The sequence below is a fragment of the Syngnathus typhle genome, linkage group LG7, assembly GCF_033458585.1.
Source record: "Syngnathus typhle isolate RoL2023-S1 ecotype Sweden linkage group LG7, RoL_Styp_1.0, whole genome shotgun sequence".
Classification (NCBI taxonomy): Eukaryota; Metazoa; Chordata; class Actinopteri; order Syngnathiformes; family Syngnathidae; genus Syngnathus; species Syngnathus typhle.
The window spans coordinates 11,852,829-11,874,144 of NC_083744.1; the positions used below are offsets into that span (position 1 = coordinate 11,852,829).

General features: G+C 40.1%; 2 protein-coding genes across 5 annotated transcripts; both read left to right on the forward strand.

The window, feature by feature from the left end:
- Positions 1-298: 298 nt before the first annotated feature.
- pskh1 (protein serine kinase H1) lies at positions 299-7,012 on the forward strand. Of its 2 annotated transcripts, none has more exons than XM_061283407.1 (4): positions 299-648; positions 1,099-1,727; positions 2,539-3,456; positions 3,931-7,012. In XM_061283407.1, the coding sequence occupies exons 2-4, from the start codon at positions 1,659-1,661 to the stop codon at positions 4,246-4,248; spliced, it is 1,305 nt and encodes a 434-aa protein (XP_061139391.1). In that variant the 5' UTR covers positions 299-648; positions 1,099-1,658; the 3' UTR covers positions 4,249-7,012. The 2 variants fall into 2 exon arrangements, with proteins under 2 accessions (XP_061139391.1, XP_061139393.1); XM_061283409.1 differs by having other exon boundaries at positions 1,472-1,727.
- A 342-nt stretch (positions 7,013-7,354) lies between these two features.
- Positions 7,355-20,821, forward strand: mbtps1 (membrane-bound transcription factor peptidase, site 1). 3 transcript variants are annotated; one of them, XM_061283142.1, is made up of 24 exons: positions 7,355-7,661; positions 7,819-7,885; positions 9,417-9,942; positions 10,068-10,331; positions 11,283-11,489; positions 11,587-11,697; positions 11,790-11,899; positions 12,809-12,925; positions 13,789-13,856; positions 14,003-14,105; positions 14,520-14,671; positions 14,944-15,105; positions 15,705-15,849; positions 15,967-16,155; positions 16,267-16,439; positions 16,562-16,677; positions 17,148-17,304; positions 17,944-18,068; positions 18,173-18,250; positions 18,332-18,472; positions 18,574-18,705; positions 18,841-18,967; positions 19,247-19,377; positions 20,032-20,821. In XM_061283142.1, exons 3-24 carry the CDS (start codon positions 9,765-9,767, stop codon positions 20,226-20,228), a joined length of 3,183 nt encoding a protein of 1,060 aa, XP_061139126.1. In that variant the 5' UTR covers positions 7,355-7,661; positions 7,819-7,885; positions 9,417-9,764; the 3' UTR covers positions 20,229-20,821. The 3 variants fall into 3 exon arrangements, with proteins under 3 accessions (XP_061139126.1, XP_061139125.1, XP_061139124.1); XM_061283141.1 differs by lacking the exon at positions 7,819-7,885 and adding an exon at positions 7,926-7,983; XM_061283140.1 differs by lacking the exon at positions 7,819-7,885.
- Positions 20,822-21,316: the final 495 nt, after the last annotated feature.

Below are 21,316 nucleotides of genomic sequence, written 5' to 3' on the forward strand. Positions count from 1 at the left end.
TGAAACAGTATCAAAAAGACCAACAGCATCTGTCTGCAGAAAGTCAGTCAGTGGTAGTTAGGATTTTTAGATTCAGATTGATGGATTTTTTTTTTTTTACCATATAGATTTGTGAGTAAATGTGTACTTTTTTTCTTTTATTCAACAATAACAAGTGAATCCGTACTTTTACGTTTACCAGAGTCCTTATTCAGTGAGTTCCTCGTAAATTGCCACATCTGCCTTACCAACATCAACCAATAAAATGTGCTTTATTTTGAAAATATAGAGCGGAAAATTTACTGCGTTTATGTGTATCCTCGCCAAGAGGAGGTGGTCCTGCTCGACAAACACCGACCAGAAAAACATCCGACGAGGAAAGTTCGCGAGGTCTAATGATAAACTTAAAACTTGACAACGTTCGCAAAGGACACTACCAAACGCCAATTTTAGCCGAACCTTTGTTCTCACAGGGTTGAGGAGTTTTGAAGCTTTTACCTTGAAGATATTTTTTTGGGGGAAAGAAAAGTTTGCGAGTTGAAAATGGAGAGGCCAGCTGAGTGATAGTGGGGTGAGGAGGCTGGATTTGGCAAATTTGGGAGTCCTGCCCTGTTGCTAGCATGCTAGTTAGCATGCTCAGCTTCGCTATCCCTATTCAGCACGAATAAGGTGAGAAATCAACTTTTTCCATGTGGCGTCAACCTTCTGTACAGATTCATGAACGGAAAACGTTAAACTGACCTATTCGATCAAAAATACAGGATCAGGGTTTTTGCTTGCGGTAAATTGAGCATCAGAAGGGCCCGCCCAACACAAACTTTTGGACGTACTTCTCAACAAAGTACACAAGACAACCATTGTAGATAATGTGGCCTCCACCTGTGGAATTAAATTCACACCAAACTATTTTACGTCCAACACTTGCATGTTGCTCTTTGAGAGGGGTGACATACATTTAAAAAAAAAAAAAAAAATCAACACATTATTTTTTTTTAGTATGAAAGTGGTTTCTTTACATTACAAGCAATCTGAACTTTAGTACATCATATACCGTTTGTTGCTAAATATCACAGAAGTGATGGACTCGTAATGTTAACAGTATTATTTTCTACTTTACAGAGTTCCCATCTTCACTCTGACAGCTTTTGCCTTGGAAGATAATGATACATTGCTACCTTAACCAATGGAGTAAATTATTGCATACTTTCAGTGGCGACGCTTAGCAAAGTATCTGCTTGTCCTAAAGGCAAATCAGCTTGAGTTTGATGTCCCAGGGCTTTCCACCCTTCTATTGTCAGTGGATTTTGAGGCCCAAGTAACCCATGCAATTTGATCTGAAGTTTTCAAATTATTACCTTGTCTGACATGAAGGTCAGGTCTAATCTTCAGTCACAATGGCTGATTTAAATTGTGACATGGAGTAATAACATCTGCTGGAGGGAGGAGACAGCCAACATGTTTGTGTTACTGCAGTAATGACGTTTTGCATTAGTGGATGGATCGGATGCATACAAGATCAGTGACTGCTGATGCCAGCTGATCGGGACTCCAGCTCGATTCATGAACCCTCCGTCTGAGTCGAGGCACAGCTTGGGCGACGTTGAGTCGGCTGATGCTGTAATGAAGCAGGGCTCCTGGTGGCCTGCGTGGCTGGCTGGGCTGAGTCCCCGAGTTATGTGATGGGGTGCAGGAATACTAAGGTCCTCCCTGAGCCTCCAGGGGATGTTCAGTTGGACCTGGTCAAAAAGGTCAGTAAAATGCATCGTTTAAACTGCACCCACTAGACAATTGATTAGGTACAGATGCACAACTAACAATAAACGGGTCCAACTTTTTGTTAATACTGTCAGAGAATTAGTCGTTAGTTTTATTCTGAGCTGGACAAAGTGACTAGGGAAAGGAAGTCTGGGCTTCTCTGCTTAAGCTGCTGCCTCCACAACCAGATAAGTGGAAGAGAGTGGATGGATTTTATTCTACCCTACTGTATTTCACCGAACTGAGAAGTTGCCCCAATCAATCTAAAATGAGATTAAAATGACAGTTATCAGTATTTTATCCATAATTATGATTGTTTCAAGAATCCAATGTTATTTGATTTAATTACACGGTGCCCTTCTAGCAGTGTTAATTTGTAATTGTAACCATATTTATATCAATGTTACCATCAACAGCAACAATAGTACTATTAAAATGAAATTCATTATCACCATTGTCAACCTCGCTGGGATTCATTTGTGAGCAACAAGGACGGATTAATAAATCATTGTTATGGACTCCCATTTTAATTGTCAGAGCCCGAAGTGGCTGTGACACTGTAATGATATTCAAACTGACGTAAATGTCACCATTCAGGCTTTGATGATGAATTAATAACTGATTGTCCATTATAGCCTCCACAGTAACACAGCTTTGTAAAACAAACAAGTGACGACTCAGTGGCAACATGTAAATATAATTGACTTATATTGGTCCTTACCTAAGTAATTCATGACTGAGAGTTTTGCACGTTTGTTTAGCTCATATGTCGAACATGGGACTGACTCTGTATTTTCATCCTAGGTGGATCCACCCCGTCAAACAGACATCTACAAGCACTTCATTCGAGGAGATGGTACGGCTAACAAGGTTGATGAGGCTGGTGGTGGGGGAGGTGACAAGACAGGTTCCATCTCCCCACCGCTTCCTCAGGGACAAGCTTCCACTCCTGTTGCCTCCGCCCAAATCTCTAAAAACCCATCTGAGGTGTCAGACCCTCAGCGAAAAAAGGTGGCCAAATACCGAGCCAAGTTTGACCCACGAGTCACAGCCAAGTACGACATCAAAGCTTTGATAGGTCGAGGGAGTTTTAGCCGGGTTGTACGTGTGGAGCACAAGAGCACTCGGCAGCCGTACGCCATAAAGATGATTGAGACCCGGTACAGGGAGGGAAGGGAGGTTTGCGAGTCCGAGCTGTGCGTTCTTCGAAGGGTTCGCCACACCAATATAATCCAGCTAATGGAGGTCTTTGAGACAGCCGAGCGGGTTTACATGGTGATGGAGCTGGCCACCGGAGGGGAGCTGTTTGACCGCATCATTGCTCGCGGCTCTTTTACGGAGCGAGATGCCACCCGGGTGCTGCAGATGGTGCTGGACGGCGTCAAGTATCTCCACACTTTGGGGATCACGCACCGAGACCTGAAGCCCGAAAATCTGCTGTACTACCACCCTGGCGCCGACTCCAAAATCATCATCACTGACTTTGGTTTGGCCAACAGCAGGAAGAAGGGCGACGAGTGTCTGATGAAGACCACTTGCGGCACACCTGAGTACATTGCCCCCGAGATCCTGGTGAGGAAACCCTACACGAATGCCGTCGACATGTGGGCATTGGGCGTGATCTCATACATCCTGCTGAGCGGAACCATGCCCTTTGAAGATGACAACCGTATGAGGCTATATCGGCAGATCCTCAAGGGGAAGTACAGCTTTTCTGGAGAGGTGAGGAGTCGCCAAACAACACGTTTACACAACTGTCAGTGTTGTTTCACCATGCTGTATGTTTGCCAGGAAGCTTTGCTTTACGGGTCTAAGTAGGCACAAGTTGATACGTATTGTCACTTTTCAGTGAAAAGCTTTTTTTGTTTTTAACTAGAAGAAAAAAATTAAGAGACGAGCTTTTCACCGGACAGTAAAGGTTTTGGCAAAGCAACACTTCAATTAACCATAGAAACATGTTTTTGGAATTCGGGAGTAAACCGGGCCAAATGAAGAATATCCATGCAAGCACAGGAAGGTTAGAGCCTGGAATTGAACCTCCCAACCTGAGAACTCTGGGCGGATCTGCTCAGCTTCTGTGGCTCCACTTTTGTTTAATGCCACAAACACTACGTGTCTTCAGAGCATATTTGTTAAGATTAGTTGTGTTTTACTTGGGATTCATTTAAGTTGATAGCGCGTTTCTTCTTTCCACAGCCATGGCCCAGTGTGTCCAACCTTGCCAAAGACTTTGTGGAGCGGATTCTAACTGTGGATCCTAGCGCGCGGCTAAATGCCGGCCAGGCTCTCAAGCACCCTTGGATCGTCAGCATGGCTGCTGCCTCTTCCATGAAGAACCTACAACGCTGTATATCTCAGAACCTGCTGAAGCGGGCGTCATCTCGCTGCCACAGCACTAAGTCGGCCCAGTCCACACGCTCCAGTCGCTCAACCAAATCCAACAAAGCTCGTCGCGTTCGGGAAAAAGAGCTGCGTGAGTTGAACAGACGCTATCAGCAGCAGTACAATGGCTGACACCTAACTTATTGGGGCGGCTGTTAGAAAGACATACTGAAGGTATTCCTGCCCCCTGAAAGAAACTCAGAAAATGGGTCAAAAGCCTTTGAGAAAGTACCTGCTGCCAGCATGGCTGTATCGAAATTATAATCCCTGAATTTGGAAGGACAAACATTGCGTAGCATTTTTTTTTTTTTTTTTACGATGTTTTACCAAATCATTGTCATCTCTCAGTCCATCTGTTCATACTTAAGCCCCTATCCTACTTAACAGGATGGAGCACTCCTTTCCTTTTGTTCTGTCATTTTGTGTGTCTTGACATGTATTTATTTATTACTGTGGACAGTCTCCATTCAGTTGGTCACTGGAACAAATGACCTTCCATGAGGATCTGTTGAACAGAGATCTAGGTAATGAAGTTACTTAAGAGGAGGGTAAGCATTCCCTCACACCCTCATGACTGATGCCAATTGCTGTGAATTTATGTAGTATCCGTCTTGGAGACTTGCAGAAACATCAATGCAACATCAAAAGGCCAAAATCAAGACATGTTTTGCCTTTAAGATTGTCTCATCTTGCCATATTTGCTCAGTTTAGCACTAATATTTTTTGACTCTCCAAAAGATTGTGAATCTGTGATTTCACCTCCTCCCCACAGTCCTGTTTCAAGTGCCTTATTTGCAATTTGTGCTCCTCCCTGCGGCAGTAACTTTGAATTCTCAAGGTTATGAGGCCATTGAACTTGTGTTTTGTCCCTTTTATTAGTCACAGTATGGATGAGACAAACCATGCAAGTTGCACCTGCCAGTTATACATTTAGACCACTTTGTTGCAAAAACAAGAAACTAAAGAAATGAAAGCAAAGACAAAGACTGCATGGGGTTGGACTGATGCTTATATTAAAAACTAAAAATACAGGGGGTCCTCAGTTTACGACATTCAGCCGTTCCTACGCGGCGAGGCAAACTGAATTTCGGTGTAAGTCAGAACAGTAATGAAATGAAACAGTACAGTAATTAAGAAAGAGAAAACAATTCCTTACCTTCATTCCTGTGGTTGATGATATCACACGCGAGAGAGACAGTCCAAAATGACGTATACCATGTGTGGGTAACGCCGTTTTCATCTGTCCACAGCCTCTTTCATGGTGTATGCTTCCGCCGCGCACACAAACTGGTTCACCCGCACGTTACGAATCTTACGACGCAAAACCGCTTAGGTCGAAAAAAGGATTCAAATACAGGAGAAGTGTGTCGTAAACACAAAACAGCGTAACTTGAGACCGTCGTAAACCGAGGACCCCTGTATGGATTTTGTAATTGTAAAACTGTAATACTTGGATTTCTTGCCAATTCACGAGTGAAGGCATTCCATTGTTTTATTTTGTTTTGTCTTTGATGCCTCTATGGCCTTCCTATTCTTAAATCTGGACAACTGTTGTGACATCTGCCCCTAAATTATGTTAAGTGTTTTATGTTAAAAGGTTTACCTTATCTACTGCCTAGTGCACAATAATACGCTCTACTGGTAGCTAGTGCAAGTGATTACAGAAGTGCAGTGAGGTATATATGCCACGAAAATGAACATTGCCCGAGTGCATCTTTATATAATTCAAATCCAATCCAATATTTTTAGGTAGTAAAAACTCAAGTAAAACCAGATAATTAAAAGCCATTATTCGTTGAAGGAAAAAAAAAAATCCAAAACTATTTTTATGCTTATGTAACACTTCCAAGGGCACTGGGGATCCTCTTTCTTTAAAAAGAAATTATTATTACATGTGATTTTATGCTGAATAGAAAACAAATGAAAAGTAATATTCTGTAATTCATCTGTTTACTATATGTTTAAGTTTATTTGAATGTCTGTAAATTTAATATTAAACCTAGAAAGCTGTTACATTTGACAGAAATTATTTGAACACATCATTTTTTACTGTTAAACTTTCATATGATTTAATGCGTAATCAGTCTGACATGTTTCCCAAATGAGAAATTTCATGCTGTTATTTTGTTTATTTTTGCAAAGCACTTCGTGGAGAAAGTTAACTGTTTTTTTGTACAAGCAGTTTCATTCCTTGATGTCTGTATCAGTTTTTTTTTTTTTAAATGATTTGCTACAATTTCATTAATGAAAATGTTGCTGTGATCTACAAAGAACTAGAAAGGCTGTTGTGAATTTTTTTTAACATACTGGAATTTAGCTGAGCCATTTTAGCTGACCTCAGTATTTCTGTAAATCTTTGGTTCCTTGCGTTTCCAAGCATTCTCATTCTATTGCTGTTATTTGCATTTTTCCTATACACACACCAAGTTGTGCTATCCTGTGAAATCTCTTCTGAATCTTTTTGCCTTCTTGTCTCTATAATACAGTAATTGAGGCTATCATAGGTATTGATATCAATACACTCGGTCGACATAGAGGCAGCTTGTTGATGCCTCATTTTGCAGGTACTGCACCTCTTGATAGACAAAATCCTTCACAAAATATGTCTATCAGGTCTTACAAGATTGATTTCTCCCAGAATATAACAATTCACAACTAGAAATCATTTGAAGTTCTTGAGTTGGTTATCTACATTGAATACATGAGAACATGTATGCTGTTTGAATAAATAAATTTGTTAGTCTTGCAAAAATGTCAACACAACAGTACTTTTTTCAATGTTGTCATTCTGAGTTGGTGTAAATGACAATGCGCTAAATGAAGTAGACAGCACTTACCGAAAAGCATTCATTTTTTATATGATTTATAAATAAGCGATAAAGTGTTGATTCTTCTACCATTGTGTTTTCTTTGTCTTTCAGTGGCGTTTTAATTAAAAAACAACTTATGATACGAGTTGTTGCTTTATACTTGGGAAAAAAAGATAGAAACTATTATTATTCCTAGGTACACCTTTATTTTGATTGCAATAAAATCACGCGTTAACGGGATATTATTAATTGCTTGTGTTTCCAAATACTAAACAATGTGTCTTTAAATTAACAATCGAACTTTTATACTGTGAAACAGCGCCCACTAACGATCAACATGTCAAAATGACCGTCACTGGAGATGCGTGGGTTGCCAGATCCGTTGCATAACAGGATATAGTGACGGTCCCACTGTACCAACCGACACACGAGTGACGCTTATAATAAGAGAATTGTTCCTTTATATTATGTTAATAAGAAGACAATCTAGTGTATTATCATATCCCGTCCTTACCAACACATTGGAATACGGGGAAACGAATCTAGTTTAAGCGTCAAAATCTCACGATCTGGCAGCCAATCCTGACGAGACGTCAGTCGTCTGTGGCTGAAGACAACAACTGCTGTTAGCTTTTGTCCAAGGAAAGCCAAACACGGAACCGAGACGGTAACTGTGCGTCTCTAAAGGGAAGGTAAATAATACAACCCCAAATGGGAGCTCCGATAGTTATCTCGGTGAGTAACATTGTCATCGCTTCATGAAGTGTTTCCCGAAAAAGACTGCTACGCTAGCTAGCATATGGTATACATGTGATAGTCTGCTGGGTCAAAATTCTCTGCACACTTTTGTTTTAATTTAACAATGTTGATAATCTCTTGACATATTTTACAGTGCAGGTGGTATTTTTAAACATTTGCTTCATTTGGAAAGTGTTGCAATGTTTACACAGATGATGCAGGTATTGTATTTCCTGTTTGTTTTGATTTCTTGTTTTCCAGAGCAAACCGATAATTTCTTTTTCAACCATACTAGAAACGATTTAACAGTTCTTACACGGTAATGTTCACTAAATACAACACCTTCATTGTTCAAAACGTGTGCGTGTATTTGGATTGCTTCGAAGTAAACAAACTTAAGTTAGTATAACTAAATCGTTGGAAGTCATGCACTTAGGTCCACTTGGAACTATTTGTATCCCTTTTTGTTCCGACGTGTTTTGTACTGTACCAATAAACGTCATCATAATTCTGTAATTTTGCTATTAAATCGTAGTTGGCTTGACTTTGATGCCATCTTTCTAAATTTGCTGTTAAGACAAGTGATTCCGTGGCCCTGGCATTGACATTCTTCTCTGAAACCGCTGGCCTATTTTTACAACCCTGCAATATTGTTATCTAGTCATAGATCCTGCCCCGAGGAGGAACCAGTGAATGCTAACTATCCACTTATTCAAACAACCAACATTCCCGTTGACAAGACTGTTGGGGAAGGCTGCTTAAAAGAATAGTGCCGTAATATAATAAATATTTTAAATATAACCTTTATTATGGATGAATTTGCATTGTTTTAGCAGCAATAGTAGATAATGGGAAATTGAAAAATTGCATGCCAAAGAAGACATTTGTACAAGAGGCACATTGCACAGATTAAAAACATAAAATATGGTCTTTGCATCAACTATCCAATCGAATTTCTCCGCAACGTTATATATTTTGATTGTTAACTTGGACGCTTGAGATCTGATTAATATTGAATAGATTGACTTTCTTTACTACATTTGAATTGGCAGTTTTTATGTACAAAAATGCAAAGTAACATCAGAGAGCAGGGCTGGATGCAGAAGACATGCAAGAAAACTAGACCGACTTAAATGAAAACTCGACGCACTGACAACTTGCATTTATTCGGAATAAAAATCTGATTGTAATAAAAACGCTTCATGTACACACTGAGAATATTGCGATCAGATCAAGACCATTCTGATCCAAATTTTATTTTGAATGAGAGGGGTGGTTAATGTTCATAATCCGTTCAGCATGCACTAAAACACTTATTAAACACACATTTTGGAACAAACTGCCTTTACCTTGCATGTCTGTGACCTCAGTATACGGGTTTGTTATTACCGGAAGTCCTCTCGGTTCATCATAGCACGCAGAAGAGGATCCAGCTGGCTTCGTGTCTTAAAGATAAACACCAGCAAATACAAAAATGGAGAAGCTCATCCAGCTGGCTTTGTGTCTTAAAGATGAACACCAGCAAATACAAACAAAGGTGGCGGATAAATTGCAGCTTCATGAGCTCCCTTTGTTGTATGTTTAAATTATCCAGATATAATCATCAATATTTATTTGATAAATATACTAACATACACTGAAATAATCATTCATAAGTAATAATATGTTAAAAGCATTTTCTATTTTCCAATGTTATTGGATTTTGGCCGTACTTCACTGTAGCTTGACTTTTGTTTTCTCATTTATCTCCAGGTTTAAATAAAGGACAGCGTTGATAAATGTCAACTCTATCTTCATCGCTTCTCCCGCCATCTTCCAGCTTTTCGAACACATCACCTCCTTTCTCAGCATGGCAGCTGTGTTCCCACTCTGGCGGTGTCACTGAACTCCACCTTAGCCCAGCACCATGGAGAGAAAACGCAGAAAGAAATTATTTTAGCTGCTCAGAACGCTTTCATTACGGACTCACTTTTGGAGCTGTGGACCAGATATGCAGTTTCATTCCCCTGACCTTGAAACAGGTTTTAACTGCTCAAAACTAAAAACCGCAACAGAGTTTCATAGGGATAACACATAATCTGTGCAGTTTCACCACGCAAAATGCTCCTACTGCCAGTGTGGATTACCATGCTTGCAGGCTTCCTGCCTGTAGTGGGGATGGAGCCAATGACAGAGGGAAAATCTGACCCTGGTCAAAGCCCTTACATGGAGTCTCCCAACTCGAACTGCTCTCATCTCACTCTCAAACTAGAATTCTCTTCCAAGGTGGTGGAGCATGGTAAGAAACAATTGTTCTTCTCAAACATTCGAAGGAGATGATGTGCTTAATATTCTTCCTTGAAATGTGAATTTAAGACCACCACATGTGTTTCCTAAAACAACCTTTCCACACTTTGCTTCCAGAGTACATTGTGGCATTCACGGGGTATTTCTCGGCCAAAGCACGCAGCCTGTACATAAGCAGTGCCCTACGGAACGCAAGGGATGGAGCATTGGAGTGGCACATTGTCCCCAGGGAGAACCCAGCTTCTGACTTCCCCAGTGACTTTGATCTGGTCCACATCCGACAAGCTTCACCCAGCAGTCTGCTGACCTTAGAAGACCACCCCTACATCAAGAGAGTCACTCCACAACGCAAAGTCTTCCGTTCGCTTAAATACATTCCTTGTAAGTATGACTGTACTGTGCAAATGGTTGAAAAATATTCATTTGAAATGATTGGATAAATGGAGCGTGCATAGTGCATTTCTGAAAACATGCCAGATGTTGGCCCTGTTTATTCAAGGAAAAGATGCAATTTCCTAAAAGTGTTAAAATAGGACCAAACACACGTCAAGTCTGAGTGTGTTGATTTTGGATAGTGAATGTGTGTCTTAATATGTTTGTTTTTGGGGGTGGCAGAGAATGTCTGTGTTTGCTCACTCACAGAGGGAGAAGTGAGTTAGTGTGGTGGGACTTGCCTGAACAGTGGGGTACCACTTGTGCCTGACATTGGAGAAAATACAGTAGTGTGGGCTACAATACATACAATATTTTTATTTTTCATGATTTATAATGAGTAAACTGTAGCTAAGTATTTTGACATCTGCAACTAAAAGTACAGAATTCAATTGGAAAATAGTCAGAAAAAATAATCAACTAATTGACAATTAGACGGTGTGGAATTTATTTGTCATTTAATGTAAAAAAAAAAAAAAAACCCTAAGACTAAAGACCATACTAGTTGGAAAAATTGAATCAATATGCTTCTTTGCCTGTTTTTCCTTATTCTCATAAATTGAGACAAGATTACTTCCAAAGACACAAAGATACTGTATGAGTGGTTAAGACGAATTATTAAAGAAACCCACTCAGGCATCGCAGTTGAGTTGTGCTGTTGTTTGTTAAATGACTTTGGTATGATATGTTTTAATCACGGAAGTATTAACTTAAATATTGCTGGTGCGTTCCGCCATGCTACTGTGAGATAGAGGAAACCAGATGACTTGCTCAAATGCTCATCTGGACTGAGAAATCTGAACATGTAAAAATAGAATTAAAACAGTTGTAATGATTCACAAATATATTGACCTGAGGACTGAATTATTGCACAATTTTATTTTCATTTTGTTTCACCAGCACCAGAAACGGCTGCATCTTGTAACACCACTGACAAAATGCAAAAATGGCAGTCATCCCGGCCTTTTCGAAGGACCAGTCTGTCACTGGCCTCGGGTTTTTGGCATTCAACTGGGCGCCACTCCAGTCGGCGCCTTCTGCGAGCCATCCCCCGCCATGTAGCCCAGATCCTGCAAGCAGATGTACTCTGGCAGATGGGACACACTGGTAAGACTGAACAGTTTGGAATTAGGAGAAAAGGGAGCACGTGGAGCATCCAAATTTAAGGTGTTGATATTATCATTCTCTGTGTGTGGTCGTGCAGGTTCTGGCGTGAAGGTGGCGGTGTTTGATACTGGTCTAAGTGAAAAACACCCACATTTTAAGAATGTGAAGGAAAGGACCAACTGGACCAATGAGAAGACGCTGGATGATGGTGAACATTGAAAACATCCTAATGTGTTTTAACGACTTGGAAGAAAAATGGTTAAATTAGGCTTTTTTTTTTTCCTTCCCCATTTTCTCCAGGATTGGGTCATGGCACTTTTGTAGCCGGGGTGATAGCAAGTATGAGAGAGTGCCAGGGCTTTGCTCCTGACTCGGAGCTGCACATCTTCAGAGTGTTCACAAACAACCAGGTAAAAAGCTTAAATGATTGTATTATACCGCGGCCAAATGGCTCCTTCCGCACAGTTCGGATTTCATGGGTTTAAATCAGGGGTCCGGCCTTCCTGCACGGAATTGGCATGTTCTCCTTGTGCTTGTGCGAGTTTTCTCTTGGTTGTCCAGTCTGCTCTCACATCCCAAAGCATAATTGATGAGCAATACAGAGAAAGAATAGATGGTTGGACAATCACTACTATTGTGCTTAAGGAATGTTAAACTAAAATGCTTCAAATTATTCTATACAGTGAGCCCTTGTTTTTCACAGGAGATACGTCCCAAAACCTTCCAGGAAAAAACGAAAATCCGCGAAGTAGAAATTAGATATGCATTATTTAGAAATTTAAACATAATTGTATTGAAATTCCCAATACATGGTGTTTCTTATTGGCCGCTAGAGGGCATGAATGTATTGCAAGTCAATTAGAAGAGTGCAATGCAGTGTGTTTACCTTCAGAATTACCACACTTCAGTAACCCGGCGGACATCATTGCATGTAAACCTTAGCGCTAGTGATTCATTGGATTTCTGTGACCAATTCAAAGGCGTTAGATAATAAGAAGTTGGGTTGTTAAATCTTTTTGACAATTTGTATGTACAGGGTTAAATGTACAAGGATAAAAGGTAAAATGTCAACAGACTTTGACGTGTGTGGAGCAAACAGACCCCTTTGGCTGCCCAACAACATGCCTGACCTAAATTAACGTAACAAAGAACCTGTTCGCGCCTAAAAACATGCCTTTCAAAAAAAAACAAACAGACAAGACTTTCTATACAACGCGCATTCGGGGTTAACGCAATTCCCAAATTCTGAACCCCAGTCCTTGTAAAATCGAGATTTAGATGTACTTATTTATTCCACCTTGTATCTTTTTACTATGCAGGTGTCATACACATCATGGTTTCTGGATGCCTTCAACTATGCCATCCTGAAAAAGATTGACGTTCTCAACCTCAGTATTGGAGGCCCTGACTTTATGGATCACCCGTTTGTTGATAAGGTCAGATACGATATAGTAGTTATTGAATTGAAAAACAGGTAATCCATCATAATATTCAAGTTGAGTATGCCTTTATTCCTCGATGACAGGAGGTTCACATGTTTCAGAATAATTTCAACGAATTCATTGATAGGAACACATTATGGTTATGCAATTACAATGTAGGCAAATAGAACCCTGTGTTGTCTGTGTAGATTCTCACTCTAGAGTGAATAAAATAAAACTCTATTCTGACCACCCCCCAGGCGACACAGCCTCTATGGTGGCACACCACAGAGTTGACCCAAGAAGCTATACCTTTGTCTTTAAAACGTCACTAATTCGGATGACATTTCCACCTTGAAAAGCAAAAATCTTTTTGCATCCACTTTTGTACATCAAATAGTTTAGTCAAAGTAAGCATCATTCCTGTTCACCGAATTTTTCTTCTTCTTTTCTTTGTTCATCTTCAAATTTATTTTTCATTGATATTTTTTCATTTTGATTTTTTTCCAACACATTTTTTCTTCACTTTTATTTCGTGTTTAATTTCACGCACAAATAATTTTGTGAGCAAACACTTCTTGAGAGTGATTTACCCGCTTAAATATACTAGCTGAGCTTTAACAACATTTTGGATTAAATGAGAGCTCTGTAGAATAAAAAAATAAAATAGTTTTTTTTTTTTTTAAAATTGGCTAGTGCCTAATTGTTTGCGGTGCATTTACAAAGGAGGTAATGGAAACAAGAATTTTTGTGACTGCACAGGAGAAAAGTGCCGGAAGATTTTTATGACTCAGTCACAAAGTTTTGGGCTGAATGCTGCAATTACTGTATTATGATGTGTCTGTAATTTTCATTTTTCTTCTCTATTTGTTTTGCAGGTGTGGGAGCTCACTGCCAATAGAGTGATTATGGTCTCTGCAATTGGCAACGACGGACCTCTGTATGGGTATGCTAGTCCCTATATTGAAGAAATCATGCTTCGTACATGCATACATGCATACATGCATACATGCATACATGCATACATACATACATATACATACATGCTTACATACAAAATACATACAAAATAACATGGACATCTTTTGTTAGAACTCTCAACAACCCAGCAGACCAGATGGATGTAATTGGAGTAGGGGGCATAGACTTTGAAGACAACATTGCAAGGTTTTCATCCAGAGGCATGACTACCTGGGTGAGTGTCTGCAGGAGCACTGGTATTTCCACTTACTATATATTATAAGTCATATTTATAGTCTATATATTTTAAGTCATATGTCGGTAATCTAAGTGTCATGCAATAAGGTTAGGTTGTTAAAATTTTCCCTTTGATCAGGAGTTTAGCCTTTTTTTTTTTAATCAAATTGAGAAAGTCACTCTCTAAATAGACTGCATCAGCAATCATTTGGACGAAGGTGCTTTTAGTTGTCCTTCCATTTTCTTATCTGTCTTGGTCTTTTTATTATTTAATATCTATCCACTGTGTTGCATAAAATATATTTGATTCTGTAATTTACAATACTTTGGGGGAGCGGCATGTGTAACAAGAGCAGCAAGTCTCGCATCGCAACCTTGTGTGTTATATTTTTCTCACGCTCACTTTGTGCAGGAGCTTCCAGGGGGCTACGGCAGGCTGAAGCCCGATATTGTCACCTACGGTTCTGGTGTTCGGGGGTCGGGGATGAAGGAAGGATGCCGATCACTGTCTGGCACCAGTGTCGCCTCTCCTGTGGTGGCTGGAGCTGTTACACTTCTGGCGAGGTGAATATCAAAAACTGCCTTTCATTCAAGTTTTTTTAAAAGTGTCATTCTAACCAAACTAAACCAGTTTTGAACCAGTTTAACCAGTATTGGTTTGTTTGTGAAACCCATGAGAAATGAGTTGCGGTAATGAGCTGCTGTGCGGTGTAGCATGGAGACTATGGAGATTACCACTCCCTTTAAAGAAGCAGCTTTTTCATGCACTGTTTTGAAATACCTAGAATCTGACACCAGTGTAGTCATACAATATGTACCTGTCCTCTGATCTTCAGCACTGTGCTGAATCGAGAGTTGGTGAACCCAGCCTCTATGAAACAAGCTCTGATCGCCTCAGCCCGCAGGCTGCCGGGAGTCAACATGTTCGAGCAGGGTCATGGGAAACTGGACCTGATCAGAGCTTACCAGATCCTCAACAGCTACCAACCTCAGGCCAGGTAACACCCGTCACATTAGGTGACCAACAGAAAAGGCCTGAATTGAGTATCTGTTGTTCACTGTTTTACTAAAATCTAATGTATAGTATATAGAATGCATCGGATTGTTTTCTCACTCACGCTTGTGAGGAATCATAATCATACTATTCATCCTTTTAAAGGACTTGTATCATGCAAAATAACTGTTTAAGCTTGTTAAATGTATTATTCGTCACCAAAAACACCCTACAAATTGGTGTTTTCATCCATTCACCACTCTTGGAAGATTCCTGCTCGTTCATCCTCTCGAAGCGTCCCGCCTGATCCTCAAAACGACAAGAGTTTTAACTTTGTGACATCACAAAGTGAAGAGCCACCCCCTCCATACTAAACATATGCCCAGTTTCCCAGAGCAACTGTCTCTAAAACTTGAGTTGACATTGGGCTGTTCTGATTTTGCTGCATCAATAAATTATAAAATGTTTCCACATACAGGCCGCAATGTACCCAAGTACTAGTCATGGCTGTTTACTAACTTTACTTTTGTGTGTTTTATTTCATATTAGAAAAATACATTCAAAATCAGTCCATCAAAAATAATGTGTCTTTTCTGCTCTCAGTCTTTCTCCCAGCTACATTGACCTAACTGAGTGTCCATACATGTGGCCTTACTGCTCTCAGCCCATCTACTATGGAGGAATGCCCACCATTGTTAATGTCACTATTCTTAATGGGATGGGTGTCACAGGCAGAATTCTGGACAAGGTGAACGCAAATCTCAAACATTTCATATAAACTGTTCCTTTAATCTTGATGCTGAAAAATTACAGAAAGAATGTACTGCACCTGACCTGATCTTTCTTCATGATGTCTCTCATTCAGCCTATTTGGCAGCCTTACCTTCCTCAGAATGGGGATTATATTGATGTGGCCGTCTCATACTCGTCTGTGTTGTGGCCATGGGCTGGCTACCTGGCTGTCTCCATATCTGTTGGCAAGAAAGCTGCATCCTGGGAAGGGATTGCCCAAGGCCATATTATGGTGACGGTGGCATCCCCTGCAGAGAATGACGTGAGTCCGTGAACCCACACTTCTGTTTGTCATTGCCTTGACACCCCTTGTCATTTGCACGGATTTGCATGCATTGTGAAGTTGTACTAATATCTATCCATCACGTGTCAGTCTGAGGTGGAAGGGGAACTGACCTCCACAGTGAAACTGCCCATTAAGGTGAAGATTGTCCAGACTCCACCACGCAGTAAAAGAGTGTTGTGGGACCAGTACCACAACCTGCGTTACCCACCTGGCTACTTTCCACGTGATAACCTCCGAATGAAAAATGACCCGCTTGACTGGTATGTGCATGTTAACTATCGAAATGTCCTCTACCTTTCACACCAGCAACTCTGATTTGAGTTGGTATGAATTCTGAGACAACTCAATACCATGCTTTGTTTCGAATCATTTATTTCCTTAGGAATGGTGACCACATTCACACAAATTTTCGTGACATGTACCAGCACCTGAGAAGCATGGGGTACTTTGTTGAAGTGTTGGGGGCTCCTATCACCTGCTTTGATGCCAGCCAATATGGTAAGAATACAGCTTAATACGGGCGGACGGACGGACGGAGGAAAAAAACTGTCTGAAAACTTGTTTGGTAGCAGGAGAAAAAAAGGAAATTCCAGGGGTAGAGAACTAAATTTGGTCTGAATAATGTCAGTTATTTGCTTGCATGTAGACAAATATATAAAAGTGAAGGGGGAAATGTTGATTTAGAAAGTAAAAGGGTATATTTTATTTATTATAATATTTTATTTATATTTTCTTTTCTTTATTTTAGCAATGATATTCATGTCACTTTCTAATCAGTTCCACTACGTAATCACAATCATGGAGTCTGTTGATCCTCTGACTTTGGTGTTGACCACGCTTGAAAGAATTTGCGATTAGTAGATATATTGAAAACATTTTGACACAAAGTATGTTGCCCAAACCATTTGCTTCAGCTTTAGCAAATTATGAGAGACAAACATGTGGGCCAATTGTCTTTATTTGACTAGGCACATTGCTGATGGTGGACAGCGAGGAGGAATATTTCCCTGAAGAGATCACCAAACTGAGGAGGGACATTGACAATGGGCTTTCACTCATTATTTTCAGCGACTGGTACAACACGTCTGTCATGAGGAAGGTCAAATTCTATGACGAAAACACCAGGTAATCTCTATTTACTCTTAACTGCTCCCCACAACTATAATGTGGTTGATATTGGAGTAAATCTACAGAAATTGAATTGTGACGATTTACTGACCCAGACAGTATTAATCTTACACGATTAGCTGCGTTTCATAATCGATGCAAAATAGTTATCACATTGTTAGATTCTAAGACTTAGGTCTCCTTGCAGCACCATTCCACCAAAGCTTTTCTGGGATTGAAAGGATTACATACAGTTAAAAATAGACTTTACAGCTTTGAAAGGATATGCTGACAAAGCTAGTTTAACACTTAATGAGCTGTTTTCAATTTTTGTCAAAACAAAAGTACAGGGGTCACCAAAGGTTTTGAAACTGAGACATATCTTTTGGGTACTGATTAATGTTCAAATTACAGTTAATTATGTCATTGGGCAACAATTTTTTACAATTTTTCAAATCAGATGGCAGTAAGCTTTTCTAGATGTTTTTTGGAACCAATTTTAAATCTCAGGTTTTTTTCTGTAGCACTGGTCCCCAGGTCACTAAATATCGGGGTGCATTGTGAAAGCTCTATACAAGTGAAGATGTATTATTGTATTGTATGGTATATCAGGTTCTTCTCGCTTTTTTTAAATGTATTTTTTGTCCTGACTTGCAGACAATGGTGGATGCCAGACACAGGTGGTGCGAATGTGCCGGCACTGAATGATCTGATTTCGGTGTGGGGGATGGCTTTCAGTGATGGGCTGTACGAGGGCGACTTCACTCTGGCAGATCATGACAGTAATAAATATACACACATCTTTGTCTAGCTCTACTCAGCTGTACATCTATACTGTTTTTTCATTAATAAAACCAAATGAATCTTATTGTCTCTTTCCCGGCAGTGTATTATGCCTCAGGCTGCAGCATAGCTCGTTTCCCTGAAGATGGAATAGTAATTGCCAAGAACCTAAAAGACCAAGGTATGTTGTTGTGCAGCTGTCATGTTTTAACTAGGCTGCCTATCAGTGAAAATCCAATGTGTATGTTTTTTGTTTTCAAAGGTTTAGAGGTGTTAAAGCAGGAGACTACAGTGGTGGAAAATGTTCCCATCCTTGGGCTGTATCAAACCCCATCTGATGGGGGAGGACGTATTGTTCTGTACGGTGACTCAAACTGTTTAGATGACAGCCACCGACAAAAAGGTAACTTTTATTTCTTCTGTATTGTATCTTTTATTTGGATGTACTGTATATAACGAGCTTTTCTGGCCCATATTCAACTATTTTGTATGTTGTTCTCTCAGAGTGTTTCTGGCTATTAGACGCTTTACTTCAGTACACATCCTACAGTATGACACCTCCCAGCCTTAGTCACTCCCACAGTCGGATGCAACCGCCCACAGGGACTGAGCACCCGATGCCACAGAGATTAGAGGGTAAGTCGTGGAAATACATCGATTTATCAATTTAATTTGGTTTTGTCTTTTTATAGACAAAACCCAAATAATTTTGCAAAAGATGAGGGAAAAATCCGACTGATCATTAAGTTGATTTCTTTCACTTCTTGACAGGTAATCATCTTTATCGGTATTCAAAAGTTCTGGAGGCTAATCTTGGAAACCCAAAGCCCCGCCCCCTACCAGCCTGTCCACATCTCTCTTGGGCTAAACCGCAGCCACTCAATGAGACGGCGCCAAGGTGGGATTGATTAGATTCCAGTGACGTTCATCGACACAGTAAAGTTAATTTAGTGCTCCGCAAGTTCTTTTGGTCGATATTATGATAAGTCACAGCGGGAACATACGTATGTAATGGTCCTTGTGCCGTTAGATGCATGCTACCTTTTAATTGGGCAAATGTAAAGAATCCATTGATGTCCTGTCTCCTTTCTGTACACTGCTAACTTTTAAGTATCGAGGTGGTTAGAGCTCAGAATGTGATGCTTTATTCTGTGTGTATTCTTCTCTTTGCTTCTAGTAACCTATGGAAGCACCAGAAGCTTCTTTCTGTGGATCTGGACAAGGTGGCATTGCCAAATGTGAGGTCTTACCGTCCCCAGGTCCGACCTCTATCCCCTGGGGAGAGTGGGGCCTGGGACATTCCTGGCGGTGAGTAATGGTTCTTTTTTGCCTATTGTTGTGTGTTTCCGAAATACAAATTGTTGTTACAAATCCTTCTTAGAAACCCTTTAATTGTAGTTTAAAAAGTAACGTGATCTCATCACCAACTGGAATAAGGCTCATCACCCCAGAAAACGTCTGAGATGGTACTGCTGTTAAACTTGTATCACGGTCATGGTGGAATTCAACACATTCACATTTGAAAACATCTTTCCTAATTGAAATGCTATTAATCCACTTCCAGCCCTTATTCTTGTTGTCGCCACATTGACCACTGGTGGGTAGTATGATCCAGTCAAACATAGAGATACAAAACAAAGGAGTCTCTCAACTGAGCCAGTTAGCTGCAGTAATAGTCATTTTACTCAGAACATAAAGCATACATGCCTGTAAGGATTGTCTGTCTATATGTTTTGTTGCCCCCTTTGTCTTCTGTTACATATTGCTTAAAGTTTTATAACACCGCCACATAGATACCATTCATTTCTTTTTTTCTTTTTTTCCCCTTTTTTGTGGGACCCAATTTAATTTATTTATAGCATAATACTAACATGCACCTTCCAGGATTAAAAAAAAATATATATAGGATGTTACTCTCATCTAAAAATGCATCCTGTGACGTTTGACCTCCGATGTAAACAGGAATAATGCCCGGTCGTTACAACCAAGAAGTCGGCCAGACCATCCCAGTGTTTGCCTTCTTGGGAGCAATGGTTGTCCTGTCCTTTTTCGTGGTCCAGCTCACGAAGGCCAGGAGCAAACCCAAGCGCAGGAAACCCCGCATCAAACGGCCCACATACTTACAGCAGACAACAAGTGGTAAAACCCCCACAGTTTGACCAATTTGGACATTTGGTTGAGCAACGGGGTTTGCCTCCATATTGTGTACATTGCTTAAGGAACAATCACCTTGAACGTGTGGAGTTCAACCAAACTTCAATGGTGTCTTGAGGAAGATGTGTTCAACAATTGGAGTCGCTACTATAATTTGTGTGTAACAAATGTCTTGAATGTGACAAAGTTTTTTGTGCCGAATTTCCTTTCGAGCTGTGTGTGTTGTGGTGTCATGAACTGTCTTGCGACACACAGCTGAGTTCTGTTCTGGAAAGCCGTTTTAACCTTTTCAGCTCTGTTCGATATTATTTGACCAAAGTGTAATGTCTTTCTTTTTATATTTATTAAATTTGTTTAAATCGTCACGTACGTAGTCATACCAGCATACACAAACTGTTCCTAAAATAAGCATACACAAAAGAAGCACCTCATGCATAGCCTACATTAAAATGTTTCTGTACCTGTTTTCTCTTTGTTGTTTATTACTTTCTTTTCCTATTATTGAACTTGGGAAAATATTCTGTTTACATGTTCTGTTGATCTCAGCAGTGAGAGATGTTAAAAATACTTCAAGTGAAAATAAAAAAGCATAATGAAACATACTCTGTATTTTACGCCGAAGCAAGCACCGATTAATGGTGGTAGTGTTTGCTGTTGTCAATTAGGACAATGAAACTCAACCTCCATGTCACATTACATGCATGCAACCTTTGTTTTCTTTGTGGGTACCTCATGCATACGTTTGTATGAACAATTTGCTATTTAGCGTGAGAAATATCCCTTGCTTTCTGACATTCTTTCCATGTTTAATTTGGTGTGACCACATCCTCCATTGGGTGAGAAAACTGGAGCATGCACAAACTTCAATCACCCTACAACCCCCCAGCAGCACTTTGTGTACAAGTAAAATGAGCTGTTCCACTTTCTCTTTCTTTGGCCATTATCTGTCTGAAGTTTGCAGGGGCAGCAATTATTGCAAATGGAGTATTTTCTTTTTTTTTTAATCCCCCCCCCCCCCTTAGACTTTCCATGCAATTCTCACACTAAAATAGCTCACAGATGTCTGAAAAAGATCTCCACCATTATTCCATTA

Excerpts from the sequence above, each read along its gene's own strand:
- mbtps1 (XM_061283142.1), top strand. The coding sequence starts at position 9,765 with ATGCTCCTACTGCCAGTGTGGATTACCATGCTTGCAGGCTTCCTGCCT. Across the intron at positions 9,943-10,067 it reads TTCCAAGGTGGTGGAGCATG|AGTACATTGTGGCATTCACG; the intron begins GTAAGAAACAAT and ends CTTTGCTTCCAG. Across the intron at positions 17,305-17,943 it reads TTCTATGACGAAAACACCAG|ACAATGGTGGATGCCAGACA; the intron begins GTAATCTCTATT and ends CCTGACTTGCAG.
- pskh1 (XM_061283407.1), top strand. The coding sequence starts at position 1,659 with ATGGGGTGCAGGAATACTAAGGTCCTCCCTGAGCCTCCAGGGGATGTT. Across the intron at positions 1,728-2,538 it reads AGTTGGACCTGGTCAAAAAG|GTGGATCCACCCCGTCAAAC; the intron begins GTCAGTAAAATG and ends TTTTCATCCTAG. Across the intron at positions 3,457-3,930 it reads AGTACAGCTTTTCTGGAGAG|CCATGGCCCAGTGTGTCCAA; the intron begins GTGAGGAGTCGC and ends TTCTTTCCACAG.